The 13,938-nt window shown below is 41.5% G+C and overlaps 1 protein-coding gene across 2 annotated transcripts in view; it reads right to left on the bottom strand.

Moving 5' to 3' along the window:
• Positions 1-13,938, bottom strand: part of micu1 (mitochondrial calcium uptake 1) — a 74,995-nt gene that overhangs the window by 51,190 nt on the left and 9,867 nt on the right. For both annotated transcript variants that reach the window (XM_074675735.1, XM_074675736.1), the window contains exons 3-5: positions 13,239-13,434; positions 6,827-6,989; positions 655-698 (exon numbers count right to left, since the gene is read on the bottom strand). In XM_074675735.1, the coding sequence (XP_074531836.1) occupies positions 655-698; positions 6,827-6,989; positions 13,239-13,434 (403 nt within the window). The remainder of the gene's footprint in view (positions 1-654; positions 699-6,826; positions 6,990-13,238; positions 13,435-13,938) is intronic.

Raw genomic sequence — 13,938 nt, 5'->3', positions numbered from 1 at the left:
CCAGTTAACAGGGTCACACTTTACACTGAAACACTAGCAACATCTGCAGGTGTGTTGTTACATGTGTCGTCTTTATCCAACCTTGTTTGACCACAACAAGCAATATTAACTGCTGATATTCAAAACACAGGTTTGACTTTGCTTATTTACTGAAAAAGTTGGTTTGGAGCCGAGGTTCTGACCAAACATGGACTCATTACAGAGTAGACGTAGTTTTTTAATCTTTCTGGTTTCTGATTTACATCCTGGTCTGTCACAGTCTCGTGAGTGTCCACGGATAATGCAGTCATGAGCAAAGTGTAACGCTGGATTTCTCCTCTAAACACGTCTTTACCTAACATCTGTCCACTTGCTGATCTCTTCTGTCTGTTCACTGCTGTTTCACAAACCTGGGAGCCATTTACCATCCGTCAAAGTGATGATATTAAGTTAAAAATTACGTTTTTCTGTGGTTAACTCCCCAACATTGGTTGACAAACCATTATACAACAAACAGCTAATTGATGATGACTTGTTGGGTATAAAAAAAAACAGTTTTATGTGATAAGAAAAGAAATTTCTGGAGTATTCTAACATAGTTTACTGATAAAGCTAACCTCCATGACTGCTAACTCCACTCCTCTTATTTCTACCACAAAGACCCCCCTTTCTTACCTTCCCATCATATCGCTTCACAATGAACTGATCAAGGCCAAGATCTGCAAAAAGAGACAAAAGAGAAAATTAACAGACTTTGTAAATAATGGTTTGGTAAATAAAACATGAGGGCGATGAGTTAAGCAGCAGGGAATCAGGATTTATGTTTAGCAAGAAGGAGAGAAAATGTGTTTGTTTGATGTCTCTGTTGAATGTCTGTTGATCACTGACGTGAGCTGAAGATTAATAACAGTCATTAACAACCTGCTGTCATTTTTTTAACACTTTCAGATAAATAATCATTAGCATTCAGCTCCAGCTCTACTGATAATCTGTTCATATGTTCATCTCAACTCCAGGTGTTTTATAGGAGATCCAGAGGTTAACACAGTGAGTACTGATAGCACTCCTGTATGAAAATCATCCAAATTTATGAATCCAGAAGAGCTTGAAATGAATGTCACTGTGTCATGTTTTCTTTAAAGATTAATGTCTCCAATAAAACACAAATATGAATCATCTAAAAATGACTCATCTTCGCTGCAGGTTTGTTTCAGCATCATGTCTCCGTCTGCAAACACATCAATTCACTCGGCAGCTGAATGTAATTCTGCACCCCGCTGTGGAGGATGATATGAAATCTGATCCTCTCGTCTTTTTCTCTAATCGTAATCAAATGTACTTCAGATTTGACTTATGAATTTTTCCATAAGAAACAATCCAACCACCAGGATAATGTGATTCAGAAGAAATAAACCTTGTCATGGAGATTATTTCCTCAACGATGTGAGGAAACAGTTTGATTCTATTAAATGGAGCGTTCAGTGTGATGTTATGTCAGAGTTTTTGATGCTTTCTGAGGAGGTTATGAAGAGCAGGAAGATTTGGTTTAAGAAACTAAGTGGAAAACACTGCAGTTACTTGAGACTAACAGCAAAAGACAGAGAATGAACTCTTTTTAAAGACCTTTTTTGGTGTTTTGGAAACTTGCGTATTGTTATGAAATTAGATCATAAGTCTTTGTAAACTGTTTAAAGAGGAGACTCTCATCTTTGGGATTTTAAAGGGTCTGTGAGGAGTTTCTTAAAAAGTCTCCCTTATAGATATTTGCCTGATTGTAATCCACACTTTAAAATGAGATTATCAGCGCAAATATTACAGGTTACAGATCATTTCGGAATGCTGCTTCATGGCTTTCCGATTGGGTTGAGGAGGACTGGACTGATTGATGGCACGTCTGAAGGCTGATTTATGCTTTATGCATCCACAGTCTCTGTGTAGCTTTGTGCGGATGAATTACGTCATTTTCACACCTACGCCCCCTCGCGCAGTCCTTGTCACGCGGAAAATTTCCACACCGTGCACACATGAACATTTCTGATCTGCCCGACAGAGATGAGCTGACAAGATGGCGGAAGAATAGGATTTCCTAGTAGTGGAAGTGCAGAAATACAGGCATCTGTATAGCCCCGTTTCCACCAAGCAGTCTGGTTCAGATCAGTACAGTTTGGAAAGGGTTGGCACAGTTAAGCTTGGTCTTGTTTGCGTCTTCACAGCCAACCGTACCCCTTTGTGCTAGACGGCGTTTAAGCTGGATGCCGAAAGCTGCAGCTGTTAAATAATAGCGTAACGCCGTTGCAGCGCGACACAGTTTACCCCGCTAATAAATCCAACAAAGAAGAAAAACGCGACACAGTAAACAAAGAGTAACGATGAAGTCATGCAGCATTTCGTCCTCTCTGTGATTGGCATGTAGCTCTTTGATACAAAGAACAATCAAGCTTTGTTTCAGAGAAGGCTGTGTGCCTCCAGGAGAAGTGGTTGATTCTACCGACCAATCAACATTCTGCAGTAATGTAGCTCCACCTTCTGAGATCAGATCAGTTCAGTCTGGCACCCATAAGAAAGGGATGGCTCATCTCAGTTATATGGGGATCTGTCCTGGGATAAGTCAGTGGAAACGCCCCAAAATGCGGGCTGTGCTGAGACGAACCGAACCGGACTGCTTGATGGAAACGCGGCTTAAGACTTCACACAAAGATCACCGAGATAACCGAGTGGTAAATAGTTCATGGTGTGAAATTGCGACCACTCTCGGCAGAGAAGAGAAATCAGATAAAAGAACCTGGAAAAATTTCTGGGAGAGATATTTAAATGTGTAGAAAACAAAGACAAACTTCTTTGACGCTCTTTTAGTACTCTGGTACACGTACGTTTGTGATTCACCGCCCCCTGCAGTTCGGTAATGGACACCAACGGAGCCCGGGGAGTTAAAAAGCATAAAAGCCTCACATTCTCTTGCACGGATCTCGATTCCTGTGATTAATATTGTAGTGACGGTGAACACTGGAGCCTAACTGTCAGACAGAAAAAGGACAGAAAAGCAGAAGAAAGATAAACAGGAGAATGAGCACGAGCTAAAGGCTAAAAGGGCTAATTGTTTGTGCTAATGTTGACTCCAACCCACAGTCAGCAGTTATTCTGCAGTGATCTGTTCAAACTTGAGAGTCTATCAATAAAATGAAGAGTGAGGCTACGTTAGCTCTGATTGGTAGATGACTGGCAGGACAAAACCAGGATTCACTAATGTTACACTAACGGACATGTCTCAGAGCACCGGACTGTCAGTAACGCTACATGTGGATGGCTACTTAACTACGGTACAAACTTACAAAGTTTGCTTGTTGTCATGTTTGAAATAATTGTACTGATAAATACCTTATCCCATGTAATTGGTAAAAAGTTGATTGAACAAACACACGCCTGGTCAAAAGTCCTGTCTTTTTGTGACAGTGTGTTTAGGACTCCAGGCCAGAAGGTGGCGCTGCAGTCCCATTAAAACAGATCCTCCTCACAGCATCTTTAAATCGACCTCCAAGTGACTGCCAACTAATCTCTCCTGGGTTGATTCTTCTAAAAGAGCGTGATGGACACATTTTATAAAAATACTAAATCTGCTTTACCGACCACTCCTCACTCAACGAACCTCAGCTCTTCATTTCTCTAATTCCAGTCTGTTCTGATAAGAAAGGTAAGAACTGGGGCGTCATAGAGTGAGTATGAGAGGTTTAAGACTGGAGGGCAAATAGGGGCCAACCTAGACCGAGTCTTGAGTGGGGTTAACAGGTGGAAATGCTGAGGTGAGCGAAAAATGCAGCAAGGACGTGACAAGACCAGATAAGTCCTGATTAAGCTCTAACTGCATGGTCCCCGTCTTCACTGTGGATCTATAGGCTGAACGTAATGGTCCTCACACAGCGAGGATTCATCCACTGACGGTGAAGAGAGAGGAAATACTCCCATTAAACCAGGTTTCACACAAATATAGCTGAATTTTAATGTCCAATAGAAGGTTAATGACAAAGAGACAGGAGTGGTGCTGAGACACGCTCATGCCAAGTTAAGCCCGCTGCTTCCCAAAGCCTCCCATGGCTGAGGATCAAATATCTCGCAGTGGCTGCATGTGTGACGCCTGAGATCTGCTCTGGTTTGAACCTGTTAATTGATGCACCAACTGCTGTGCTGTGATTGCCTCGACTCAGCGTGATGGGACAGCTCCGCCACTTTGTCCCCCCTCCTCCTAGCCTCCCTTCAGACTTGTAAACACGGACAGAGAGATCATTAAATCGTGAACTGTCATACGATCTGGGCTGCCCAGTGTCCCTGTGGCTGGCTGTGCTGGGTAATGTTTCAGAGAAATGATATGATCCAATCAACTGAGAACATCTCACCCTTAGAAGTGATGAAAGCAGAGCACCTGCATGCATGTGCTGAGGGCGGCAGAGTCCCATGAAACATTAAAGATTATATCAGGAAGAAGTAAATATCTGCAGGATTCAGTTGTTTTTATTGTCTTCCTGCGGTGAGGTAGGTTGGGATAAAACTGAAACACTTAAAGAGTCACTCTGGGTTTTCCTGTTATAAAAAATGAGCGTGTGACGGTGAGAAACGGGCGTATGATTGAATCTTAAGAGGCCCTGTGAAGAACTCTCATGTTTTGTTGATTCCGGTTTCCTCTTTGGATATCTGGAGTGTTTTTCTGAAGCAGAGCATTTCCTGTGAGCACCATAATCCACTGTGGTGAAGATGAGTCATTCGTTGAAGTGTGTGTTTGTTATGGAAGCAAATAAATGATTACAGATGCTCCTTTTAATTCACTGTGTATCAAATGATAAAAACTGTGAATCACAAGATAAAAACCTAAACCAAAGCGACAGATGGAACTATCAGACCAAAGTTTTAAATTAGCCGTCATAAACTTTTATTGTGATTGTTTGTTTCCCCTGGTTAGCTTTTACAATTTGTCTTTGGATATACTTTAATGGATTTATGTGTTAGCTAGTTTTTTCACATTTATTAACTTTTACTATTCCTCCATGTTGACCTTTTTCTAGGAGAAGCTGGGATAAATGTTGGATGTACTACAAGTACAATGGGGAAAATAAGGATTGAACGCGTCAACTTTTTTCTCATTACATTTATTTCCAAAGCTGCAATTCAAACGAAATTTCTGTCAGACATTGGTATTAACTCAAATAATCCACACATGAAAAGAAATCACAAAGTTCAGGTCCATAAATGAGGATTATGTGGATAACACAGGAAAAAAGTATTGACCACACCATGGAAAGGCTGTATACTTTGGCAAGGAAATGCACCATACCACCTGAAATCTGTCAGTAATTATTACTTGAACTTCCAATTAGTGCAAACCAACATCAGCTGGGCGAGAGCAAATTGATGGTCCTATAAAAAAGGTCGTTTTTTTCACCAAGCAGTTAAATAGCACACACCTCATGATGGGTAAAGGCAAAGAGCTCTCTGAAGACATTCACAACCTGATTGTTGCTCAGCATCAGAATGGAACTGGTTACAGACTTATATCAAAGCACCTGAATATTCCAGTCAGCACCGTTGGGGCCATTATTCACAAGTGGAAGAAGCACCACCTTACCATCAACAGGCCACGCACAGGAGCTCCTTGAAGATTTCTGACCAGGGAGTCAGAAAGATAGTCAGAAGAGGACTCAACCAGCCAAGGACGAGAAAGTGCTCCAGGAAGACTTGAAGGCAGCAGGTATAATTGTTACAGAGAAAACAATAGGCAATGCACTCCACCGCCATGGCCTCTATGGACACTCAGCCCGCAAGACTCCATTACTCAAGAAAAGGCATGTTGAAGCTGGTTCAAAGTTTGCTAAACAGCATCTTGACAAGCCTGTAGAATACTGGGAGAATGTTGTCTGGTCAGATGAGACCAAAACTGAACTTTTGGGCTGTCATACTACAGACCATGTTTGGAGGAGAAATGGCTCTGCACATCAGCCAAAAAACACTACACCAACAGTGAAGTTTGGAGGTGGAAGCATCATGGCATGGGGTTGTTTCTCATCTCATGGTGTTGGCAAACTTCATATAACTGACGGAGCAATGAATGGAGCCATGTATGGGGAAATTCTTGATCTGAATCTGCTGCCATCCACCAGGATGATGAAGATGAGACGTGGCTGGACCTTCCAGCAGGACAACCATCCAAAGCACACAGCAAAGTTGACTCTCAAATGGTTTCAAAAAAAGAAATTAATCTGTTAGAATGGCCTAGTCAATCACCTGACTTCAATCCAACTGAACATTTGTGGAAAGAGCTAAAGAAAAGGGTTCACCAGAGGGCACCAAAGAATATTCCAGATTTAAAGACAATCTGTGCAGAGGAATGGGCCAAAATCACACCTGAGCAGTGTGGGCCATTAGTTCAAACATACAAGAAGCTTCTGGAAGCTGTCACTGCAAACAAAGGCTTCTCCACTAAGTATTAGATGAGTCTCAGTTAGCGTGTTCAATACTTTTTTCCTGTGTTATCGTACTTAACTCCCCATAATCCTCATTTATGGACCTGAACATTGAGATTTCTTTTCATGTGAGGATTATTTGAGTTAATACCAATGTCTGGTAGAAATTTTGTTTGAATTGCAGCTTTGGAAATAAATGAGATGAGAAAAAAGTTGACGCATTCAATCCTCCTTGCCCCACTGTACCTTTATAAGCAAAAATGTCTTGTTGTTATGTGAAAGAATAACAAATATGTTAAAAATGTCCTTTAGTTAAAGTCAACAACCCCTGCTAAGCATGCCTGCTGCATATTTCCATAATTTGACAGAGGGCACACAGGAAATGTGGACAGGAAACTCACTCTCAGGCTGCTTCTCGTTGGGTGTGATGGAGCGTATGAAGTCCTGGGGCGTCATGTAAACTTCAGTGTCTCCATGCTCACCGATGACCTTCAGCGTGGCAAAGTAGCGGAAAATCTTGTCTGGGGTTGAGTAGGCTCTGATCCTGTTTTCATACTCCATCACCTGCAAAGCAGACGGGACGCAACAACAGAGGACAGAAGTTTTTACAGGACGTCAACCAAATCAAAGACTCAGAGAAATTAACTTTCCAATCTTTACCTCATCAGGTCATGAGCTCTGGCTGGAGACTAAAATAATGAAATTAAAGACACAAATGGCTGAAATGAGTTTCATCCTTTTGCATCCAAAGAAAGCAGTTAAGATGGTTTGGGCTTTTGAAACCAGTGCATCCCACTGGGAGGACACTGGGGTAGACCATGGAGCTAAAAATGATCTGTGCTGACTCGCTTTGCATGCTGGGACTGTGGCCTGACTTGTGATAGAGGAAGAAAATGGATTGGTGGATGTTCATCACTGTGTTAATTATGTCTTTTATGTACAAGCTGTTCCAAACCAATTATCTCCGGAGGGAATAATGAAGTTGTTTGGATCACAGTGGATTGAGCACGGACCCTTTACAGATGGTACGCTGTATCCTACAGCGCAGATCTACTCTGGGCCTCAGCCTGAATCCATTTGTCACTTTCTGTGTTGATGTTCTAGCTCCGTGGTTTTCAAAGTGGGGACCGTGGCCCCCTGGGGTGCCGACAGGGAGCACAGGGGGGGGGGCTCAGACAATTGAAGGGAAGAAAAAAATAGAATCTGGTTATTTATTTATCAAAATGTATCTTCATATATAGTTTTTTTTTTAAATAACCATTTGTCCTGAATAGGGATGGGTACCTTTCACATTTGTTATGGTATCGATGCCCGGTACCTGGCAATTGGTACTAATTTTGGGTACTTTTTTGTGTTTATGCAGTGAAAAATATAAATTTGTGTAATAATGAAATATACATTTTTCAATTTAACATATTTATTTTTCAATATGTAACCTTGCAATGCTGTGTTCAGCATGGAAAATCTCCAACTCTTCCACTCCCTCACAGTCACAATAATGCATTTAGGTACCTAAACATGGTACCTTTTGATGTTACGTGAATCGGTACCCGGTACTTCAGACAGAATTGCAGGGATGCACGATATGCTGATATTTGAAAACTCATTTCGCCAATATCGATATTTTTTCTGTGCACATCATTGCAGAGATCATCAAATGTCTTCTGAATGGGAAGTAGTGTATTGCATTATGGTGCATACTCTTATCTTAGTCGTTATGTAAAATTCATTTCTTGTGCAAAATAGGAAAAATATATACTTGAAACTGTCTATTTTTGACTATTGCTTTTAAACAAAAAAAAATCAAAAAGGTAAATCCTACTCGAAAGCTGGATGATGTTCTTCCTGAGAAAATCATAACATTACCCACAACCAGGGAAATTTTGGCCAATTTCATTGTAGACAGTCAGTAAACACAGCCTCTGTTCACAGGGAACATGTGAGAAGTGCAACTGTACAGCAATTAAAGCCAAATTGGTTATATAGTTTACTTTGGTAAATGGTAAATGTGCTTTAATGAGTCCGATACATGTACCTTAAATTTCGTTTCCACTGACTCAATCTGGGACAGATCCCCAAGTAACCAAGATGAGCTGTCCCACATTTTGGGACCGTTTCATATGGGTGCCACACTGAACCGATCTGATTTCGGTGACACTACAACACTGCAGACCGCTGATTGATTGGTCAAAAGAATCATCACTTCCTGTGTAACAGCGGCTGTATTTCTCCTGGCGGCACAGAGACTTCTCTGAAACAAAGCTTGATTGTTCTTTGTGTCAAAGAGCTACATGCCAATCACAGAGAGGATGAAATGCTGCATGTCTTCCATCGTTGCTCTTTGTTTACTGTGTCGCGTTTTTCTTCTTTGTTGGATTTATTAGCGGGGTAAACTGTGTCGCGCTACTTTGGTGTCGTGCTATTATTTAACAGATGCAGCTTTCAGCATCCAGCTCACACGCCGCCAGCAGCAAGAGGGCACAGTTTGCTGTTAGAATGCAAACAGGATCAGGCTTAACTGTACCAAACCGTGCCAAACCGTACTGAACCAAACCGGACTGCTTGGTGGAAACGCGGCTTTTTCAGACTTCTGCTTAAGTTTAACTTAAAACAGGAGCCAAATATGGAGCTGCTCAATCTGAACCGTGCAAACAAAAAGTACAAAAAATATCTGCAGCTTCAGCCCATTTTCTATTGGTTTCTTATATCGGTGGAATTTGGAGTGTTAGTCGATATCTGATATTTTATTTTTAAGCCAATATCAGCCAATACTGATGATGCACTGATAATATCCTGCATCCCTAGGTTCACATGTTTCTGAATGTACCTAAGCACACCTTGTGTAACAGCTGCAACTTCAGCATGATGTTGTCATGATTTGTGCCAACCTGGCAGTTTGCATCTATCATAAAGCTATCTAAAAAACTAAACCAACCTCTGAGGCTCTCCCCGTCTAACCACTGGTAACATGTAAGAAAGGAGGACCCCACCTCGGCTGACAGAGCCCTGAAATGCCCTTTCCGTTTTGCAACAACCTTCTTGTGTGAGTCCAGCTTTTGTTTCCTATTCTCAAAAAAGAATGTGATGATTGTTAAAAAGTGAGTAAAAGTTGTAAATACATTCCTAAAGTTGACATTTCTTTACGTACTCTGAAGTCTGTTGGTTAGAAGCGACTGCTGTTTGGGGGCCTTGGCATGGTAGAGTTTGGGATCCCCTGCAAACTTAAATTAATTTAAAGTTCAAGGTCTGAAGTTGCTTTTATTAAACCTTCAGAAATTGGTTTAGTCAGACGCAAAAATGCATCCACCACACAACAACAGATGCAATACAAAGGACATTTTAAATAAATTAAATTCTGATGAACAATGAGAAATACCAGACAAGCGCACAGAGGGTCATTTAAAAAGCTCCTCTTCAGAAATGAAAAAGCTTGTCTTTGTCCTGCAGGCTGGCAGCCTGTATCTGCAGTTGGGCAGGAACAACTTCAACTCCAAAAGACGGATGATTGCAGTCATCTTTTTTTATGAAGTCCTGATGCTCCCACACAAAATGACAGTGACATAACCACCGTACAAGAAAACAGGAAATAATAAACAGGAGCAGACTGACTGACAAGAGACTGCAGAGGTATCAAAGCAGCACAGAGCTGTGACAAACAGACATACGGCTCACAGCGTGTCACCACTGCCACACCAATGTCCAATCGTTTTAGAAAATGTAAAAACTCTCATTTACTCAGCTCTGTTACACACAGTCGCCACGTCAATGTTTCCCTGACACTACCATCTGCTTTTTAGCTGAAATGTTCAAACAGAGACTGACAGAGCCGGTCTGTTTGGGAGCCTTATTTCACACAGGCAGTTATTTTATGTGACGCTGAATGATTGTGTACACGGCACAAACTCCCTGTGGACGGAGAAAACTCTGTTTCACAGCTTCAACTTTTTGCACCTGTTATCCACTCCAGTTTGATGGCAGAAAAAGTGAGATACAGACACACTAGGCTGAATACGTGCCTCTGTGTTGGTTCCCCCTCTTTAACACACATTATTGGTCCTGGGGGAAATCACCAGAAGCATCCCGCCCCAGAAGAGGCAACCATCAGTGTCCGGATGAGAGGTTATGGGACAGTCGTGTGGAAATGTCCCAGGGCCTGAGTGACAGAGAGCTTGGCACTCGCTGTCATCCCTCTCTGGCTTTTATCTCCTCAGATTTACAGGCTACTGATCTCAGCATCACAGGCTGATGGGGAGTCAAGCCCGTTCTTTAAAGCTTTCATCCATTTATTCTCTTCCTTTCTACTAACAGGAAAATGCACATACACAACCGGAGGGGATGAAATTCAAGTCACACAAGTTATTTGTTCTTTTGTTTCTCTGAAATTTTCAGAAGTTGTTGTGCAACATCTGAAGCAAGAGTGGTAAATCTGTTTAAAGGGAAAGAAGTGAAAGCTGTGAATTTTAAACACACGATGAAGGAAAATCCATCCTACTGAACAATTTTACATTTGAGAGGATTCAATTCAGAGAGTGCCACCTCCTTTGGAAAATGTAAAGATTTAAAGTCGGGCCCGACGATATGAGAAAAAAATTATATCAGGATATTTTTTCACATAAGTCGATATCATTCTTTATCATGATATAAATCAAATAACTATTTTGTCTAGCTTAATTGCTACGTTACTCTTAAGTATCCAATTCTCCAAAAATAGTCATTTCAGGAGCCAATACCGATCCGCCAGTGGATTAAGAGGAAGGTTTATCTCCAGCATTCATTACTCATGTGTGGAGACCAGTGCAGCCGGTAAAAACATAAAGCTCAGGTTAAAAAAATCAAAGCGCAGAAATGGCCTTGTTAGAAAGACGATATTTTTACTATTTCTATTTCTGACAGTCCAAATTTGTTGATAAGCACACAAAGATTCTCTCCCTTCCTTGTTTTCACTGCACCTCCACACCACAATGACCGCAGCCATTTGAGTTTGACACTGTGCCAGTTTGCACCTGCCTTTCAAACATGCTAAATGCAGACACAGAAACAGCAACTGCAAACAGTTTCAGGTTTGATAAATCACTCTGCGAGCGCGATATGATTATACTTGCATCTCCTCTTCCTGATTGGCTGATCATATGTCTGTCAATACATGAACGAATAAACTCTATCGAAAATCTATCGACCACGTCCCAAATTTAACCAGGTTCTGTCTCAATTTCTACTAGGGCAGCACAATACTACGGTATCAATATCGGTATCGGACGATATTTACTCATTAGCTGCCGGCATTTTTAGAGCATCTTGAACGATCTTTCACAAACAAACAATCTTGTTTTCTCTGACTACATAATAGTGGTAGACTGGCCGATATATCGGGCCGATATTTGGACATTTGTCTCTATCGGCCATCGGCCGTATTTTCTTTTAAAAAGCCGATTTTTGATCCGTTGTATAAAATGATGCAATTTTTGATCAGGCACAAAAAAGATGAGCACCTCAAACTTGTGGAACCACTTGGATACATTACATACTTTTGTTCAAATTATATTAATAAGTTTAAATTTCTTTTTTGACATTTTAAGAAGAGTGTGAATGTTTACTACTGCTTGTTACATTGTGTGTTTACTTAGACAAAATATTTCATTGTTTTGAAAGCTGAATAAATGTTCAGAGGACTGGACACGACTTGTTGTAATAGATTTCTTTTAGTTGCTCAGAAATTGCTGCGTTTCACAAAAATGTGATAAATATATATTTATTTAACAATCGGCCTGAATATCAAATTGGAAAAATCGGCTATGCATATCGGCATCGGCTGCCCAAATTTGGAAAGCATCGGCATCGGCCCCCAAAAAACCCATATCCGTTGACCTCTACTACATAAACACCAAAACTACCTAAGAAGAGTGCACCCTCTTCTTTTGCATGTCTCTCTCCCTGTTTTTGATCCAAAAAAACAGACAATAGATACTTTTTTTTGATCCCATTCATCTTGTGCGCTCCATCCTTTGATCCTCTCCATGATCATCATTTCTCATGATTGCGCTGCTCTTTCTCACTGAACTACCGCAACACATCATCTCAGATTGTTTTTGTTTTTTTTAAAGCAATATTTTGATATTGATATCGGTAAGTATTGGTATCAGCCATAATTTTCATATCCGTGCATCCCTAATAATTTCCACACATATTCGTCCATTTCAAATGTGAACCTACGCAAACACCTGCACACACACACACTCAGAGTGAACTTCAGACAACAACACTCGCCCAAACCCAAACTTTTCTTTGACAGCATGAGTGGGTTGGCACAAACAGCCTATTTTTACCAGCACACCAATGAATCCTGCCGTGCTATGATTCACCGTTTGCTGCCCCAACATCTATACGCTTTCAGCCGACTTTGGCTGCTGCTGAGGAAAGACTGATTGCCCAATTTTTACATCAACACCCATAAGTCGGAAAGATTGCATCTGTTGTTCAAAGCTTCCCTCCATCCTTATCACTGATCTTCTAAAGGCGCCATGCAAAGCTTCAAACTGTGTCTGTCTGCCATTGTTTTTCCTCTCCCTGCCTTGTTTTGGTCATCTGCTGCCTAATTAACGGCACTAAAGTCTTCAAGATGGGACTTTTTGGTTAATTTATGACAGCAGCTATGCCTGCTGACTCCCGATCTTCCTCTCTGTGATATATTCTGTCAAAAAGTACCAGCGTTTGCATATTGAGCATTGATTGGGAAGCCTTTTCAAAACACAATTCCGGAGGTGAATTAAAAACCGTAGTGACTGAACGGTTGATTGTTTATTGTTTATTGATTACCTTGCGGTCACGAAATCCAGAGCGTGGCTTCTTCTTCTTCCCCTCCCCGTCTTCGTCCTTTGCGTCATCATCTCCGCTGCTGGCCTCCACCGACTTCTCCGACTCCGTCTCAGAATCTGCTTCCCGCACAAAGTCGGTTCCCTCTGCTTCTGGTTGCTCGGCGCGCTGCACGGATGGTCCTGCTTCAGCGTAGGCTCTGGTTTTAAAGACAAAACAGAAACACAGATATCTATTAGGAGGGTTAAATACTGCAGTATCTGTTAGCGCTGTGCTGTGGTACTAAAGAATCAGGGGTACACGCTCTGCAGCTTTAATGTGATGCTGTTAAAGAATGGAGGGAGATTATTTGCTGCTCTGTGTTTTGCTTGTCTGTGCAGTGCAGAGGTCTACTCGGGTGAACTCCCACTTGACCATTTTTCTGACTAAATTGAAAATTGGAATAATAATAATAAATAGCTGAGTCTGTGTGGGACAGGCTGAATAATTCAGTTTAATGAGACACTGGGAGAATGAAGCCCAGGGTGAGGGCCTGGAACAGTCTCGTCCCATCAGTCTCCAATGCCCAGAGGCGCCATCCATCATTTCGCCTCCTACAGCAGCCTCCGTGTCCCCGTAGAGCTCTCACGTCAACACCATCTCCACTCCTTCGCTTTAACTAAACACACGGCTCCTTAGTAATGGATAGCCATAAAAAAACATT

Source organism: Halichoeres trimaculatus, unplaced genomic scaffold (genome assembly GCF_033239565.1).
Source record: "Halichoeres trimaculatus isolate MK-OKI-2021-1 unplaced genomic scaffold, fHalTri1.1 fHalTri1_scaffold_8, whole genome shotgun sequence".
In the NCBI taxonomy this organism is placed as follows: domain Eukaryota; kingdom Metazoa; phylum Chordata; class Actinopteri; order Labriformes; family Labridae; genus Halichoeres; species Halichoeres trimaculatus.
The sequence above is the reverse complement of the archived record's forward strand: the minus strand, read 5'-3'. Positions and strand labels throughout refer to the sequence as shown.